At 42.3% G+C, this 19,185-nt stretch overlaps 1 protein-coding gene across 4 annotated transcripts in view; it reads left to right on the top strand.

Annotated features, from left to right (window-relative positions):
- Tenm3 (teneurin transmembrane protein 3) overlaps positions 1-19,185 on the top strand; it is a 448,945-nt gene that overhangs the window by 239,647 nt on the left and 190,113 nt on the right. For all 4 annotated transcript variants that reach the window (XM_041673596.1, XM_041673595.1, XM_041673594.1 and 1 more), the window contains one exon: positions 15,846-16,083. In XM_041673596.1, coding sequence (XP_041529530.1) covers positions 15,846-16,083 — 238 coding nt within the window. The remainder of the gene's footprint in view (positions 1-15,845; positions 16,084-19,185) is intronic.

The raw sequence follows: 19,185 nt of genomic DNA, 5'->3' as shown, positions 1-19,185 counted from the left end.
CCAGAAAAAAGACCCTTGCCAGTGTTCTTTACAATATTTTTGATCAGTTGTTTTATCTTGGCCAGATTTATATTTGATAAACTGCCAACTGATAAAGTATGACACTTTCCGGGCTAGAGTTAACCACCTAAGCTTTAAAGGGCGGCTTTTATTTAAGTGCTGTAGAAACTGAAAAAGACCTTAGCAGTTAGATTCTGTCCCCTGGTACAAGTATTACAGTTGACAGGAACCAAAACTAGACAAGTAAGAAATGTTAGGGAAAGAGCCACCACCCAGATAAATTGATTCAAAATAAAGGAACCAAAGCCAAAGAGAATCGTCTCCTTTTTCCACATAGTTACTAATTAGTGAATCATTATGGTTGTAATACAGAGATTCTGGGTCCTTAACACATGAAAATGAGGTGCTTGAGTTTCGTAATTACTGGAATTATTGATAATACCAGCTTCGTCCTAATAGTAAATTATATTTTCAAAGTAAAACGTGTGCTTTGGCAGCACAGATCCAGTCATTGTTTCGAACTGATATAGACTAGGTTCAGACACAGCATATCTTCCGTATCACGGAAATAGTGTACACGTTTAATAATAAAGGCTCTATAGGCATGTGACGGTATGACTTTTTTTCTAAATTGCTAGATTAAAGCAGATACTCGTGATGATGTACAAATGGGAGCGTGATGGATTCAAGTAGAAATTTTTTATTGGTACAGTACCAGTTTCATTACATTTTAAAACTCATGATTTTTTCAACGAAGGGCTATCGTTAAGCCCTAAGCCATCTTTCTGAAGGGGAAAAAAAAAAAAAAACACTTGAAAAAGATTTGTGAAAACAGCCTGCAATAAAAATCACACATGCTTCATAAAACAGTACTTGATAGATATCACTTGCGCCATTAAGAACTAAACGACAAAGGATGTAATTTCAGTTCTGGCATGCAATATTAATCGAAAGCCTTTAAAACATCTTGCTGATGGGAACTGTGACAGCGTGACATTGAAGAATTAGGAGCTGAAGACATCTATCTTAATCAGACTTTCAACGTGAATGCCGCACAACATAGCGTGGCTTCATTCATCTTTGCATTTGCAAATGTTTTGTATTTGAAATGTAAGTGGACGGATGCAAATAATACAAAGTTGATACTTAAAAGTGAGAGTTTTGAGAAGGAGCACGTTTTAGCCGCGTGCCTGCATACAAGGTAGTACGTATCTCTTTCCTGTAATAACTCACACGATTCCCATGTTTCATGTTGTGGCACACATTAGTAAACACTAAGGACATTTTCTAAAGTATAAGTAGGCTTATATGTGCTTTATAAATTTAGTAGTAAAATGGTATATTTATAAAGACCTTGGTAGAGAAAGTAATTGTCTTATGAGCATAACTACATAAGCCTCAAACTTAGTTAGAAAAAGAGAATAAAGAATTTCAGTTACCTTATTTAACTAAATGAAAAATACCCCAAAATTAAAACTTTAAATTAAAGTAATCCTTCACTTTTTTTTTTTTAGGTATACGTTGTTCTAAGTGTTATATTTTAATCTCCTGTGTAAGAGTTACCTCATTTTTACAGATGAGACGCTAAGGGATTTAAAAGAGGAAATCGATTAACCCAGTTAGGAAGCTTGGATGAGGAGCCTGAACCCAGCTGGTGACGGACTGAGTGTCTGTGTAGCCCAAATTTAGTAGGTTGAAGGAAGCTCTCACTCTTGTGATGCTTTTCAGAGAGAGAGACTGAGCCTTTGGGGAAGTAAGGAAGGTTCGAGAAGCCACAAGGGTAGAGCCCTGAACCTATAGGATTGACGTCACTCCGGAAAGAAACTCCAGAACTGCCCACCAGATTCCCAAGCCCAGCCACGGAGAAGGACATCCTTTCAAGTCACAGAGTTGTCAGCAGAAACCAACCCTTCCACGCCTTAGTGGGGACTCCTAGAACTTAAACAACAAATCTAAAATGAGCCGCCTGGTCCATGGTGTTTAGTTACACGTGGTTGAGACCTCACGCACCAGGTCATCCAAACTGGTATCCACTGTTCACTTACTTCTAGGGAAGTTTTTTAAATACATTGATAATAAACTACTTGCGAGCTGATGAAATAAAAGATCAGAAAATCTGTGAAGCACAATGTCAGGCTTTTTTTCCCTCTGTGTTGGCAGGCTGGTCCGTAGTGGCACTGAGCATTCCAGCTACCCCAATTACACCTATTGCTTCTTTAACGTACAGCAGAACCTTATCAACTGCCCAGTCCTTCACATTATACAGTGCACACGGTGGATACAGCAATACCATATTTGTTTTCGAAATTTTTGCCTTTGGTCTTTCCTGTGTTCGATCTGTGTTCTTTCTGTACCAGTCTGGCTTTCATAGATGCCAGTAAAGTGTTAGAAAAAGTATATATTGGGGGTTGGGTAGCATTGCATTCACATGCAAAATCTGTATCCCCAAGACAATAGCGTCAAAGAAGGGGAAGCTGCAGGTACACGGAGAGGCTTTGTTGAAGCCTATGACTGTTCTTAAATCAAAGAACATCATTGCTTGATTTCCATGGAGTAGTTCACCAACAGTGCCTATGCCACGAACAGAAAGAAGGTAGCAGTTGCGGGCAAGAGCCTTGCATCTGGGTAACACTTAATGCTAATGATAGCACAGCATCTCTGCCTCGAGCCGTACTATAATTGGAAGGAAGTCCTAAATGGAAGATTCAACTCAGTTTCAGCGCATTAGCAGACACTATGGCCTCAGCTGCCGAGAACAGACGACATCAAAACTCTAGGGGGAAAAAAGCGGTGTCAGAGGTAGCACGTTTCACGAAACGATTTCAGTGCGGCTATTAGGGAGTTTGTTTCCTGATCAGTAGCCCATTCTGTGGTTGCAGAAACATCTAAGAAATGAAAATCAGGTAAAGACGCCAACAAAGGAGACTCTCCTTTCCCCATTGACTAGATTCCTCCTCTCCCTCCACCACACCCGAGATTGATCCCAGGAGCTTACACGTGCTAGCTAGGCACTCTACCCCCAAGCTACCCCCAGCCCCAGATCTGCTCCTCTCTTCGCCTTGAAGAACCTCCGGGCTTTTAAGCAATGGTTTTCGTTGTGATTTTACTGCTCACACTTGCCCTCAGTTGGTATGAGGTGTGTTTTGGTGATGTGACCACGTACTGAAGCAAGCCACTAAGGTGAGGAAAGAATCGTTTTGATTCCCAGTCTCTGAGGGCTCGGCCCTGGGTCAGCTGGCTCCTTTTCCGTTAGGCCTGGAGCAAGGCAGATGCCTCATGGTGGGAGGACATTGCTCCCCTTATGTCACCCAGGAAAGGCAGAGACAAGGAAAGGGGAGAGAGACAACATGTAACAACATAGGCCCTTCGAAGACCAGGAGTCCCAGCCAGAGGGCCTTGAGCTCATCATTGGGGTCCTCAGGCTCCCACTTCCCGTGGCAGTACCACCAACACTGAGCCTTCTCTGAGGGACACTTCCCCCAAACTGTAACAGGATGGAACTCTGATACACAGTGGTTTTTACTACAGGTGAAAATATTAAGATATTAGATTTCAGCAGATGTTAACCGAGTTTGTTTTTCAGCCAAGGTATGATTTTTAATATTATCACAGAAAACAATGTATTTATGACATAACATGATGGGGGTTTGTAACATTCCAATAGAAAATAAAGTGATTTTTTATTATATATCTAAAATGTTTCATATTTATGACCAAAGGGACTTTTTGTTCTCTTCAGTTTTAACACAAGATTAGCGCACGTGTGTCAAGATTGTATTATGCAATATTTAAAATAGGGAGAAATTTAAAAACTGAAAAATCTTATTTAGCGTAAGACCCCTTTTTGATCCCCACCCCCAATTCTTTGAAGTAGAAGAGAGAAACAGATACCTAGTGGTTCATTTATTTGCACAGAATTGCGTTTAGCTGCAGCAAATACTCACCCGTTTCTGCCGCATTCTTTCCTCGGATCTTCCCACTGCACCGGACGTTGTCTCTGAGAGGCCTCGCACATTCAGCACTGCTGGGAATATCTGATTTGCTCCCATTGCTCCCAAAGTCATGTCATGGTACAGCTTCCCATTGCCTTCCATCGTTCTTGACCCACATTGCAAACGTGTTTTATTTATATCATACTGGATATTCCACTTAAAGTCAATAAAAGTTAATTGCACTAAAATCAAATGCTCATTAGGTCATAAGGAGAGGGAACAGCGTGTATCAATTATCTGCCAGCAATTTTGCATTGTCAACACGGAGACAGCTTTTCTTTTTTGCTAATTCTCAGGCAAAATATTTTTTTTAGATGAATACATGACTATCCCAAAAGCATACACAGAGGCTTCTAAAGGTTATTTTTATATATTTTCTGTGCATGCATGGTAGAAATGTTCTGTGTGTGCTTCTGTTGGAAATAATTACGCACAACTGTGAATTCTATGGAGGATAATCTGTCTGTGGCGATACTGGTGATAATTACGTGGCCAGATAAATTTTGTAACCAGCGAGACAACCACTTACACTTATGGTCACACACTGAACTGTTCAGGTGCTGGCAGATGAACTCTCGTTGAGTTCCAGTCATAGCAGACATAGAAAGGTCCATCAAAGGGAAGTGTGGTGGTTTGAATAAGGCTCTATAGACTCATATATTTGAATGCTTAGTCACCAGGGGGTGGCACTATTTGGAATAGTTATAAGGATTTGGGGGTGTGCTCTTATTGGAGTAAGTTTGTCACTGGAGGTGGGCTTTGAGGTTTCCCAAGCCCACACCAGGCCTAGTCTCTCTCTGCCTATGTCTGGGTCAGGATTGTAGAACTCTCAGCTACTTCTCCAGCACAAACACCATATCACATTTGGCATAACTATGCCTTGGTGAGATATATAATGTGTTCGCGATTGTATATGGGATAGTTCTATTATGGGTTACACACATGGGATAGTTGTATCATGTTCGGTGTAATTATGGCATGGTTACTGTTTCCATTTGGAGAGGTTTGACATATGGAGGGAGATAGGTTGCTGTGTCAAGTTGACAAGAGATGCATTTGTAATGGCTGTTCTTGGTTGTCAACTTGACTCCATATGGAATTAACTAAAACCCACATGCTGGGCACACCTGTGAGGGATTTTTCTTAATTAAATCCAATGAAATGGGTTTAATTCTCATGTTCTCATCTGGATGTTTGAGGTAGGAAGATGCACCTTTAATCGAGGTCTTCTGAGGTGGGAAGATTCTGCTAGTCTGGTCCACACCTGGAACAGAGAAGAAAGAAGCTGTCTCTTTTTCGCCTGCTTGCTCTCTCCCTTGCTAGCAAATCCATTCCTTCACTGGCAATAGAGCCTCCTTCTTCAGGATTCTACTGTATAAGAAGACCAGCTGGGACAGCCTGCCTTGTGGTTTCTTAGACCTCATAGGCAGTCATTGTTGAATTAGCTGGACCACACCCTATAACTCTTTCTACTATATCCCCTCTCCATTCATAGAGAGACTCATTCACTAACTTCTGCTGACTAATATAGAGTTGGGTACCAGAGGTGGGGTCTGGAAAAGGTTTTCCAATTTGCCAACACCTACAGTTACTGAAGCCTCAGCGAGTGGCTGGGAGAGCACTGAAAGCCCAGGCCAGGACCAGTGTCTCTCTCTTCCTGCTGTCTTTAGATTCATATGTAGAATTCTCAGCTCCTTCACCAGCACCATGTCTGCCTGCATGCTGCCGTGCTCCCCACCATGATGATAATGGGCTAAACCTCTGAGACTGTACGCCACCCCCAGTTAAATCTTTTCCTTTACACGCGTTGCTGTGTTCATGGTGTTTATTCACAGCAAAAGAACACTGACTAAGACAAGAAGTTAATGTTAGTCATGAGACATTATCTCCTAAGTAAAAATACTTCTTTCTATGCTATTCTCTAGTGAGATATAAGAAAAGCATAGCTAGTCATAAGAAAGGAGGAGAGGTCTATATTCTGTAGAATGTTGCACAGGTAAACGTGGTGTTTGGAACTTTGGAGAAGGCTGTGGAAATCCAAATAAAGTTCTGTTCTGTCCTCCTGGCCTTAGTGAATGCACACTGAGTTTTCCCGTTCTTCCTGCCTTCGAATACCCATTCATAGGTAAACATTCTTTACCATTCTGCTTGATGTATGAGTGATTTTTTTGGGTCAGCTTTCCGACTGATGGTTACTCTCTAGTGGTTTATTGTACACATTGCAAACCATCCAATGAGATGTTAACTCCAGAGGTTGTGTTTCTCCTTGCCAAACTCCCTCATTTCCTTTCCCATAGCATCTAATTCCAGTGTTCTAAATTTTAAATCCTTAAGCATTTCAGACAATCAGCAGAATTCCTTATTGTCTACCCTGTGAAAATAGAACATGCCAAGGGTCAGGGTATTACCTAGGATCTCAGGTACAGTTGAGGCATTACATTTGCTCTCTTCTGTGCACATTAAGAAGATTCCAGAGATTCACACACCTCTGAGAGGTTCAGTTGCGGCTTCAATGCTCTCAGCCCTTCTTCCGTCCCCTATGCTCTGGTTTATCCGTTCTTTCAGGCTCAGTGATGCTAACCTAAAGGACAGGGTGGGATCAACTGCAGGACTAGGATGAGCAGCTGCTCTTTGCCTAGAACACAGCCTGGCAGATGCTCAACAGATGGCCTAAATGCATTAGTCCGTAAAAATACTCAATGTCCCTCATCAGGACCCTGGGTGTGGCATTTTGAGAACTGTCACATTACCTTGGGTAGGAAGTATGGTTGCCCTCCCCCACAAAAAGTAAAGATCTGAAGAAGTTGTTTTTGTGTGTTTCTTTTTCCTCTGAGACAGGGTTTCTCTCTGTAGCCCTGGGTGTCCTGGAGTTTGTTTGATGCTTTGTAGACCAGGCTGGCCTCAAACTCACAGAGATTTGCCTGCCTCTGCCTCCCAAATGCAGAAGTCAAATGCGTGTGCCACCATGTTCAGCTGCCTTTTTATTTTTTAATCCTCCCATGGAAGTATAACTCCAAGAAACAAAAGCAAATCCTCCTGATCCTAGAAGTTGAGAAAATTGGCCAACCTCTGCACACTCAAGTAAGCGTATTCCTTGTCATGGTATGTCTTCGGGCAGCTTGCTAATGTGTCATTAAAGATTTTCATAGTCAAACATCTTTATATAAATAGTTTTTTAATCAGTTGTATAGATGGAGACAAAAACTGTATTATGTGTTTACATGAAAATCAGAGTTTTTAAATTGTTTTTGATTTTGCGTGTGTAACCGTGTGGTGTGAACTTCTAGGGAAGAAAATTTCCAGCCGTGCTGTATCTTAATGAGGGCTCTGGAGAGGCCTTTAATTCTCCCGAGAATCTGAGATTAAGTAATAAGCAGAGGAAGAGGTTTGTGTGAAGATGATTCCCCGAGTGAGGTGGTATCTTTCTTTCTTTGCAGATTTGCGCTGTGCCGTTTTCGATGGTTATCTTATTAATGCAGTGTTTAGGGTAGGGTGTAAAGGAGAGAAGAGATAAAAGATAACTCCCGACTGTGGATCCTTGCTTTGATGTGGCCTCTCTTGAGTTTGTGGCATGGCTTTTGACCTGTGTTCTCTGACTCACACCCTGGCTCCATTGACAAGGAAGATGGTTGCTGTTTTTGCTGTCCTAGAGAAGTGGGCAATTATCTATAATCTGTGTGAGGTTGTTGGGACAAAGGAAACGTTTGTTTTATTTAGAGCTTGCTATTTCCACTGTCATGGACATCAGGTCCTAACTCTGAACCTTGCTGTGCTGGGGTTCCCAGCACACCAGCCCTTAGGAAACAAAGCAGAGCTAAGCCACCCCACTTGGTTATATATACTAGGAAATCCTCCTAGAAGCCCTCCTAGAAGTCCTGCTCAGGGGATCTAAGACTCGTATGGTCTTAAGATGCAGACAAAGATAGGGCTTCTTATGTTTAGGTGTGGTGTTCTTTAGCACTTCTGCAAATGCAACCAAGTGTCTCGGGCTGGGATATAGCTCAGTTGGTTAGCACATTTGCCTAGCATACAGGAAGCTTTGCTCACAACCTAGACATCAAACAGCATGGACTAGGTGTGGCCTTACAGACCGTGAGCCCAGTCAAAGCAAGATCGTCGGGAGTTCAAGATCATCCTCTGTTGTGGCGAGAGTTGGAAGCCAGCCTGGGCTACCTGAGAACCCATCTTAATCAAACAAAAACAAAAGGGGAGAAATGTTTCAATCCTCTCATCCTCCCTCTCTGCACTCCCCTGCCTCTGCCTCATCTCCTGACCTCTCACTCTCCCCACTTCCTCCCTTGCCCTCTGTCCACCTTCCTTTTGCTATTAACACACTTTCCTCAAACTGAAGTTTTGCTCTATTCAAAAGCGTCCCAGTATTCCAGCTCCCTTCACAGTAGCGTTTGTCTACCCTGGGGAACCTCTGCAAGCCAGCCTGCCTCTGACATCCTGGGAAGGAAATCCTGAAAGATGCAGTTGGGGCAAAGCATTCTGGGACTGTAGCAGCTCTTGTCCCAACTGTGCTCACTTGCCCAGTGCAGGCGCCAGCCCCCCTCTCCTCCTCTCTTCTCACCTCACACTCACCTTTGGCTTGCCGCCACCTAGAGCCCACACATCCAGATGCACACGCTGCTCTTTTACCTCCCACCAGGTGTTGTTTTCTCTCCCAGCTTTCACACTCAAAAGTCCATTTCTACTCTGTCCCCAGAGCAACACAGCCGCCTCCTCCCTGTGAACCACAGAGGGGATGTTGCAGAACCGTGGTGCGCCAGTGGGGTTTTCCATTACACACACATGCACAGGCACACACGCGTGCACACACGCACAAACCATGTACACCTCAGCTGGATGTGGAGGTGTGCTGCCCCAGTGCCAGTTTCTCGGGAGGCAGAGGAAAGACGATTGTTGGAGCCTGTGAATTTGAGGCCAGTCAGAGCAACATAGTAAGACTCCGTCTAAAGAGTTATTCAAGTCAGCAAATACGCCCGGTTGTGCTCAATCATTTGATGTCCTTGGTATGGCAAGATCAAGGTCCTTCTTGGTAGAAAGGCACGAGTTTGGATTACCTTTGTTCCTGTGACGTGTGTGAGGTTTTCTCTGTTGAAGCAGAGCTCTCTTCAGGAACTCTTGGTCGAGTGACATTACTTATAGTGACTATAGTATTCATGGTTGACAAGGGTTCTCTTGTTTGGTTTTCCCTCAAGATGTGTCATCGCCCCCAAAGGACTTGTTTCCTCCTTGGTCTTTATAACAGTTACCTTTAACACTTATGGTTACCCAGGCACTGTGTCTTTTAGGTCTTGAAACAGTGCTCAGAACAGTTAGTAACACTGAAGAACGTATTCCATGAAAAATAAAGACCCAGTTTATTATCCTTTGCGTGGTCAGACATTTTGGTTCGTTTGGTGCTGTCAGTAGGGTTGTTGAACAGGAAGATTAGTCCAAAGGTTTGGTTCTGCCCCAGACAGAGCTCCAGTAATACAGGATCTGTGTCAATAGCATGATCTAACCGGAGTCTACCCATTCTGCACCAACTTCTGTGGCTTCTAGCACTAATTGTCAACACGCCTGTTTGTTGTCTGCCTTGACACAGAAGCAGACGGCCTTATGGGACGCTGTTAGAGAATGCACTTTGATAGCCAGCGTTGCAAAGAGAACAGAGTCCTTCTTGTCGAGCCTTTGTGTTTAATAAAATCCGAGGCTCAAAAGCATCTGGCAAATATATATATATATATATATATATATATATATATATATATATATATATTTCAGGCAACTTAATAAATAAAACCAGGTCACTGTTGGGCTCTCATGGAAGCTTGAAGGGCAATGTGACCATGAGAAAGGAAAGAAGAAGAAAGGAGTAAGATGTGGTAGTGATTGAGCGCTTTACATAATGCCTGAGGTCAGGGAGTTTACTTTTTTATGTAGAGAATAATTTTAAGGAGGTTATTTTCCAAAAGACAATTACATTCACATGCATGCTCGTGCACTCATGACCATGTGAGCACACACATTTATTTATTTGGAAGCATATATAAGAATAAGCTTTATGATACAAGGAAACTATGTATTTGATAAGCCAGACCATCTAATAATAAAATATTTAATATCTCTTTTTATGTTGTAGTTTATAAGAATATATAAAATATAAGCTTCCATTTTTTTTTGGCAGATCTTTTTTACAAGAGTAGATTTGAAGTATCAAAACACAGATGCAGTTGCAAAACGTGTTCCTAAAAACCAGTATTTGGAATCAGTGGCTTTGTTCTCCTTCCATTTTTAATTTGCTAATTATTTAGCTTAATAATAAATACTCGTTCATTTTTATTTGAAAGAGCAAAATATTTGTAGTCGCTTTTTGTTGCTGTGGTCCGATACCTGGAAAGACAGCTCAGGATTTGGACATGTAAGCACTGAGGGCCATCTCACATCCAAACACATAAATGCCATGAAATCAATAACGTTTTGTAAAGAGTCTTTGAGGTACGATACTTTGTGAAAGTGCTATGAAATCCTAAGAAATTCACGGTGCTCGTGTGCTTCCAAGGACCTTGGCGTTTCTTTACAAAGAGCGTTTTGACTAAAAATAATATGGGTAAGCTCTGCTTTGTACCTGCTTAATACTTTCTAATGTAATTCCTCAAAAGTACATAGCCAGTGCATACTTTTGCTTAATTTTTTCACGTATTATTCCCCCCCTCAATACCTCCCTACCCACCCCCAATTGACATTTTCTCTGTCTTATATTTTGTCTCTCTCTCTCAAAAAAGAAAATAACCCACAAAAACAAAAATCAATAGGACCAAAACTACAAAAACAAAATAAATCAAAAAGCGCGTGAAGTCTGTTTCATGTGGGACAACTCCTCTTAGGCCTGGGACCTGCCCTGGGGTGTGGCTGATACGTCCTGAAATACTCCATTGGAGAAAGCAACTGACTTTCTGCTTTCCAGAAGTTGTCAGTTGCAAATCGCTTCTTACTTAGAGGTGGGATTTTATGTCCACTTTCTTCTCTCCGCACTGGGACCCCATCTGACGTAGACCCGTGCAGGCCTTCTGTGTGTGGCCACAGTCTCTGTAAGCTCATGTGTACATCGGCCCTGTTGTGTCTGGATCCCCGCTGGCTCTCACAGCCTTCCTACCTCCAGTTCTGCATAATCCCTGAGCCCTGTGTGGATGGTTGGATGGAGATCTCCCTTTTAGGACTGAGTGTTCCAAGGTCTCCCACTCTCTGCACATCATCCAGCTATAGGTCTCTGTATTCGTTCCCATCGACAGCAAAGAGAAGTGTCTCAGAGGGGACTTGAGCAAGGTACCTATCTGTGGGTGTAGCATGGACTCAAAGATGAATTAAAGAAGATAAAGGGGTCATAACCTGCAGAAGTAACCATGGCACAAAGGGAAAAGTAAAAGGAGCTATTGAAAAAAAAAAACAGGAAACTTTGTTGTTGGAGGCTGCTTGTTCGTTCGAGGCTGCCCAAACCATGAAATAATCACTCAGAATCTATATTAATTAAATCACTGCTTGGCCGTTCACTTAGGCGTCTTTCTGGCTAACTCTTATATTCTAAAACTAACCCATCTCCGTTAATCTATGTATCACCACGTGGCTTACCAGGGAAAGATCTGTCCAGCGTCTGGTGTGGCTTCTCCAGTAGGGCTCCATGGCTTCTCCCTGACTCTGGCTACTCTCTCTATATGTATTTCTTCCACCATGGCTATATTTCTGTTAAGCCATTGGCTGGAAGCAGCTTCTTTATTAACCAATAAAAGTAACACATATACAGAAGGACTTCTCTCACCGAAACTCTTTAAGGAGAATCAGGGAAGAGATAAGTGATATCCTCCGAGCAAAGTCAGGAGTGTTGTGTTTCTTAGAGATTGAAGCAAGTGGGATTTGCATGTAGAAAAAGGAAGGACAATGTTTTAATAGATTAAAGCAAACTACAGCTCAGAGGAAAGATGGATGAAGAGGATGCCTGAGGGAAAATTTGCCAGATGTATGCTGAACTTCCTTTTTTCCTTTCATTTTAATTTTATTTTACCTATTTTGCCTGCATGTATGTCTGTGTAACACTTGTGTGCCTGCCTGGTGTCCACAGAGGCCAGGAGGGGGCATTAGATCCCATGGAACTGGAGTCAGGGATGTTTGTGAACCATCATAGAGGTGTTGGGACTCAAACTTGGGTCTGTCCTCTGGAAGAGCAGCCAGTGTTTTGAGCTATCTCTCCAGCCCTGGGGCAGTCAGACTTTCTTTCTTAAAGACTTATTTATATTGTCTTAAAAATATGTATGTGTATGTGTGGGGTGTATACATGTAAGTTTAGGGGCTCGTGAAACTCAAGCCATCAAATCTCTCGGCAGATGTGAGGTATCTAGCATGTGTACTGGGAGCTGAACACACGACCTCTGAGAGAAAAGTACATGCCGTCTCTCCAGCTCCCCATGTCGGACTTTCTGTGACCAAATACCCCTCTCACTCTGAGGTTATTTTTGTTTGATAGGCACTAGGAAGCCGGTTGTAATTTTCCAGAATTACAGTGGCATCCTCAGATCTGTGTCTCAGTGATGCATGAGGTCAGTTTGTCCCAAATCCATATATCTAAAACCTTTTTGTGACTCTGAGCAAAGCTTACCCCCCGTGGATTAGCTCAGCCCCAAAGGCCGAAGGTGCAGCCTGCGTTGTTCCTATGAGATGCGCTCACCTGACTTAGCCTCTCAAGCATCTTAATAATCTCTACTCTAGACACTGTTCTCTGTTACTTTATGCCCATTTTGAACCTTGGTTCCTAAATGCTTCCCTGGATATTCAGTAATTCTTTATTTACAGACTCTAAAATGACTTCTCTCTGTTCTCAGTATGACTCATAGTTATATTTGTTTTAGGCAAATATTTTGTTTTTTAAAAAATATTCCAAGTCATGCAACTGATCATATTTATTCTTTGTGTTGGAAGCTGCGATATTGACAGCCAAATTTTTATGCCTCTTTAAAACTGTAGCGAGCTGTGTAGCCCTAGATCTGTCTCTCTCTTTCCTACTTCTGTTCTTTTATTCTGTCATCTCTTCTGGCTGTGTTTAGCTCTATCTCTTCTTGCTAGGATTTATATGCTTGCTCCATGTTGAGTAGATGGTGGAGATAAATGCACACTCCAGTCATGTCGCATTTGCCCAGAATCTTGAGAACTGGTGTGAATTCTGAGTCTGTGGATATTGCTTCTATCCATACGCTGTAGAATTTAAACGTTCAGCTATCCTGCTCAGACGCTCCCATCTGAGTCTGTAGAGATCAGGACCTTCGGCATCTGGACCTGTTGGCCTGGTAGATCTCTTGGCTGTGTAGCCAAATGAAAAGTGGTCCCAGCAGCAGTACTGCATTGCTGAAGTGGCTGGATGGGCCATGGGAAGTACTGGTGTCTTTGCGTCATGGCTGCCAAGTCCTTACTAAATGCTTAGAAAGTGAACAACTTAAGCTCGGGAAACTCGGGGCAGATTTTTGGTGCGTTAAATGGAACTTTCCCATAGTGGCTGCGTGTTGATTTGTTTTAAGAGGAATCCTAAACTAACACATTCAAATACATGGCAGAGATCTTAAATTTATTTAGCGTTTAATAGCAACCTCCACATCCACGCATGCTATTTCCCTGTTTGTAGAGTGAAATCACCTGGGCCCCGACTCAGCACATCCCTGTAGCACAGAATGTGGTTACGTTTGCCGAATATAGGCGTAAATGGACAACGGAGTAGATTTGATTGAATCCGTTGAGTTGTCCTGAGATCATACAGAACGGGCTCTACCATGACGCTTCACAAAGAATTAACTTTGGTTTTCTGATTCCTCGACGCCTCTGACCGTTTAGTAGTTGCCGTAACAGACATGGGTAAAGCGCCATGCCATGCTTGGATGATACCAAACTCAAAAGCATGGCGTCACTTGGCCCCTCCTGCCTTCTCGGCCAAGCCTCATCACCTTGTCCTTTGAACTATTTCTTCCTTGCTCTCTTTGTTTCCATCCCACGCCCCCATAGCTGCCGCTTGCCGTGGCGGACTGTGCGGAGCTTTCTGAACGTGCCTTCCAGCTTTCCATAAAGAATCTCATGTGTACCGGTGCTGAGGAAGACAGCTCTAATTAATTACACGAGACCTGAATAATGAATCTTCCGTGGGGCTTACACTGAGGCCTGGTGTCGTGAAAGAACTTCAACTCTGTGCCGTTTTAGCCCTGCGATTCCTTCTAAGGCATGCTGCCTTTCTAGCGAGACTTAAGACCTTCATTTGTCCTGATCGCCAAGACACTGAATCAGGGAAGATTTTTGAGGTGTCTAGTGTGGGGAACTTTAGGAACAGCAGCTCCACAAGGAATTCGCTTGCTGTTAGAGATTTAGATATTTTTGTCTCTGCATTTCTTTTCAAGAGTGAGAAGTCGTTGGTTGTTAAGCTACAGGATAGGGATTATTAGACACCGGTAGAAACATATAATAATCACTGACATTATGTGTTGTGGGAGGAGCTATCTTTATTGCTGATCTGCTACAGAAGTTTGATCATAAAGCCCACCCTATTGCCCGTCATGCATTCATTTCATGCAACCAGATTTACAGCGCATGACTATATTATTTTCCTTAATAACCACTGCTGGATTTCAAAGTCTTTGAAAGATAGTCATGGCGTTTCCTATTCTGTTTTAATATAGGTATTTATATTAATAGCATGATTTAATAAGATACTTTAAAGTTATATTGCATTTTTGAATTATATTTAATAAAAATAATAGGTATCTTATGTGTAGAAGGAGATAATAAGTTTGATATTAAATTAAGGAATCATCCTTCTGGTAAAATACAGTATTTGTCAATTTAGTAAACTATATATCCAAAGCTAAGACATGCAAAGTAGATCTCAGATGCTGCAACGGCCTGTGGTTTTAGCTGACGATTTACTAGCTCTAGAGTGTTACCCCCATAGTTATAATGCAATATTGTGTTTGTATTTTGAAATCGTTGGGCATCTTCTGCTTCTGGTTTGGAGCAGAATATCTGTACCACTGATCTATTGGTAGGAGTCGCTCTGGTCACCTACGACTCACTCCAGAAATGTAGTTCTCCTGCACACTGTGAAACTAGAGAATCTGTTCTGTGTGTGTTCTAATGGCTGTCACGGTCATTAAGTATATGAGGCTTCTGACGTTGTAATCAGATGTGATTCAGCCTGCTAAGTATCCATGAAGCAACATCTGCTCCGTGGAGTGACCTTCTGCTACAGAATGCTTAGCGTCTATTAGTGGATCAGAGCACGGAGCCGCCTGTTTGGGATGCGCTAAACTCTAGCAGGCTACCGCTGGTTAGCAACTAGCTCATAATAATTTATCGCAGTTAAATAAAGCTTTAAAAAACTCCATTAAATAATTATAGGGATTATATGCATTTCGAAAACCTTTGTGTTCGACCAAAATCACCCATTTAATTTCAGGCTTGGTTTGTTAAAATAAAAAAAGAAAAAATCTGAAATCTAAAGGCACATTAGGGGAGCTGTCAGATGTTGTTTTCTGTAGGTGTTAATAAATCCAGATTAAAAAAAAAAGTCTGAAACAAATTAAAACCAAAAGCAATTTTGCCATCTGTTGTATATTAATTAGAACTTTGCATATCAAGGGTAAACTTGGTCTTTGAGAATGTCACCGAGCACCCACTTAATAGAATAATATGCAAATGCGTCAGGTTGTGGCTTTTCCACGCAGTTTTTAACTCTTAAGTTATCTCCAGCAGCTCTGGCGGAAAGCGGCCGCATGCGTGCGCACGTACATACACACGGAAAAATATAACAGGTCTTTCTTTGTTTCTCTTTTTCCGCAGAGCAACCTGCAAACAACCAAGGGCAACCTACCCTGCAGCCTTTGCCGCCTTCCCATAAGCAGCACTCGGCCCAACATCACCCATCTATCACTTCTCTCAATAGAAACTCCCTGACCAATAGGAGGAACCAGAGTCCGGCCCCGCCGGCTGCTTTGCCCGCCGAGCTGCAAACCACACCCGAGTCCGTCCAGCTGCAGGACAGCTGGGTCCTTGGCAGTAATGTTCCACTGGAAAGCAGGTAACGCGACGCTTGAAGTCTTCAAACCATTTGCTCATCAAGATCACTCAGAGCACAGGGAGGGTACATGCTCTGATTGTCGACCACGCATATTTTGAAGCCTCTAAATTCAAAAATAAACTAGTCCAGCGCTTTCCTCACTCACAGAAATTTATCGTAATTATAGCCCCAGTGTTGTGTCTTTTTTAAGGCAGGTTCCAGATTGCTGGAAATTTCCTAGGCTCTGGATCAGTGAACTTTTTCATCTTTTCACACATTTTGTTCCTGATCAGAGGTGAGACTGCATCACCTCAGCAAAGGTGTTCCTCACCGCAATCCTTTTTTTCCACATCTGTACTTCTCAGGCAGGTGGGGAATGGAAGGAGATATAAACAGCGCTTGTCAATCCCATGCGGCTTTACCCGGTGATGGTGATTGACAGCTGACTGGCTCTAGACTTACACTTCCACAGCCTCCGTGTTGACCATTTTTTGTAAGCTCATGGTGGTGTGGACCGCCCCCCAAGTACAAAGCTTACGAGTAAGTCGGAAGGCCTTATGTCAAAAATAGTTTTCTGCAATGTGAGGGGATCAGACTCATTCTTTTAAACTCCGTTCTGGCATTATTTCCAGTGACACCCAAAATAGAGATCTGTTGGGCCCCTGCAGAAGTGCCCTGGCCTCAAAATACGGCACCCACAAACCAAGCTTCCGGGTAAAGAAGCCATGTACTCATTCTGAGTTCTATTAGGAAATTCCTAGGGAACACACTCACTCTCCCTAAAAATTCGATTCTCTGGTTATGGTCAGACAAGTGGTTTCTGAACCCCACAAAAAAGAGCCACTTGGACACATTCGTTAATGTCTTCATTTCCGTCTTCTGGCTCGATCACCAGCATAATATATTCGGTGTGTGATTCGCTGGGGTTCTGAAATTACGAGTTGTAGCATGGACCAGGTTCTAGTGTCTGTCTGCTCACACGAAAGTTTAACTCGAAGCCACCTATCCTAAGCTAATTCATCTCATTGTTAAACAGCTCCCGGTTCATAACACTCCTACTCCTTCAGGTTCACGGGGACAGTCACTGCTCCTCAGTGCTGTGGTGTGGACAAAGGGTCATTTACCTTCTTAGTCATTTCTGGGCAGCTTGGCAGCAAGCATCCTCTACCACGCCTGGTACTTACTTCCGTGATTCACTAACTTTTTATTAGGCTCAGAGGAAACGAATTATCACCATATAAAGGCTCAAAAATAGTGGACTCTGAACCCGTGCGAGAATGCCTCCAGCCCCGCCGCCCCCCCCCACACACACACACACCATGCAGAACCCATGGCCAACTTCGACATTTCGATGATCTGCTGGGTGAAGAACTAGTGATGAATAAGCTGCTATTTCTTGCCATCACTTGTTGGTTCTATACCAGCTCTGCCCCGAGGATGCACTGAGGAGGTTCTCTCTGTCAGTTACCAACAATAAAAAATCATTCTCATTCTATCTTTTCTTTTCTTTCACTGTTGACCTAAACAAGGTTACAAAGAACTCTTACCTTTTTATATGTAGTGCCAGCCAATAGTTAGTTTTATTTTTTATTTTGTATTTCCCTTCTGGGAGAAATTAGGAAAAGAAATAGAAAGAAAAGGAGGCAAACAGGAGAATTCCCTTCATCCAAGACAAAGAAGCATGTGTATGGATTTTTTTTTCCTCACAAGGTTATTAGCAGGGACCTAAATTTACCTGGCTTAATTAATTAGTACCCACTGAGCATCTAATCAACACTGGTGTTCTATTGTCATTTTGTAAATTTTATTAGGAAAAAAGTAATTTTCCAGTTGAGTCATCAAATTGAATATGGATAATTGTGTTGTGGTTGACAATAATTGTTTTGACAAAGATTTATGGAATATGTCGTGTTAAATCATCAGAAAGGTGTTTAATTTTAGTGATGTTGTATAACACAAAAGCCTCAAAAACAGTTCCTAAGAGAGTTGGGATTCCGGGAAGTCATGTGTTACCGTGAAGACATGTAGAACGCTTTTGAGAAAGATATGGTGCCTCCTTGTTATTCCGTGTGTGGTCATCTGGGGTGAATGGAGTTTCAGAAGGAAAGTAGCTAGTTAGAAGACAATCCATCCTATCCGTGTGTAGAATCATTCCCAAGGGAAGCAGTTCCCAAGGATTTCTTCCACTTTAAGGTTGTACCCCTAATGAGACATCAATGGGATGACATAGTTTTGTGAATGGATATGGGGGGGGGCGGCAGTTAATATTATCTCACTAATAATTAGAGTAATGCTTTTAACGTCTGTGTGTCGTGTTAACAAAACCCCCACCTGTGGTGTAGCTTTGTTGATCTTCTTGTTAGCCAAGGTTCACCTCTTATGGTGGTGCTAATAAAAAGAAATGATGTTTCAACTTGCAGGCACTCGGTGAATAACGCTAAGCCGGGAAGTGAAAATCTCACAGTGCAGGGGCGCAGAGCTACTGTGGTTTCTTTAATAGTCTCACTTGGTTGGAACTCTCGAGGTGAAGAAGCAGTCTTATTTATCATTGATTTTTTTTCTCTCTTTTAGTTAAGGTTCCCTATTGAGTATGATTCTCTAGCTCAGTTTCAGCTTTATTAACAACTTCATCCCGACGCACACCTGCCTTTTAACTGTCTTGGATCTAGGGTGTCCCCCCATTCCTGGCACGTAGGTAGCGTTTACACACACTTGTTCATTAATTACTTTCCTATCATCTAAGCGTTGTAAGCTGGAAAGTATAAAATTCAGTTCTGGGGAATTGTGGGTTTAGATTTTCCTTCCTCTTACCTGTTGTCCTTTTCTTCTCTGAGGATGTAGATAATATTTGGTAAAATTTACCTGGAATAATCCCTGAATATCTGGATGATTTGGAAATTTACAGTTTATATTAATAAACACAGAAAGGATACAAGCCTTTCTGCCCTGCCTACATAGCTTTAATTTTGATTCATTAGGAAGCATTTTTATCTTTCACCAGGCAATTTCTTGCTTCCACAAAAATACGTATTTTCTTCCTCTGATAAATTTATTATTTGCTATTCCTGGAGACAGTCAATACTCCCACACACTCTATTTTCCCACATGGTAATCTGCTTTGGT

Source organism: Microtus oregoni, unplaced genomic scaffold, assembly GCF_018167655.1.
Source record: "Microtus oregoni isolate MIOR12 unplaced genomic scaffold, Mior012 000024F_ref0000369, whole genome shotgun sequence".
NCBI lineage: Eukaryota > Metazoa > Chordata > Mammalia > Rodentia > Cricetidae > Microtus > Microtus oregoni.
This window is presented reverse-complemented; position numbering and strand designations above follow the sequence as displayed.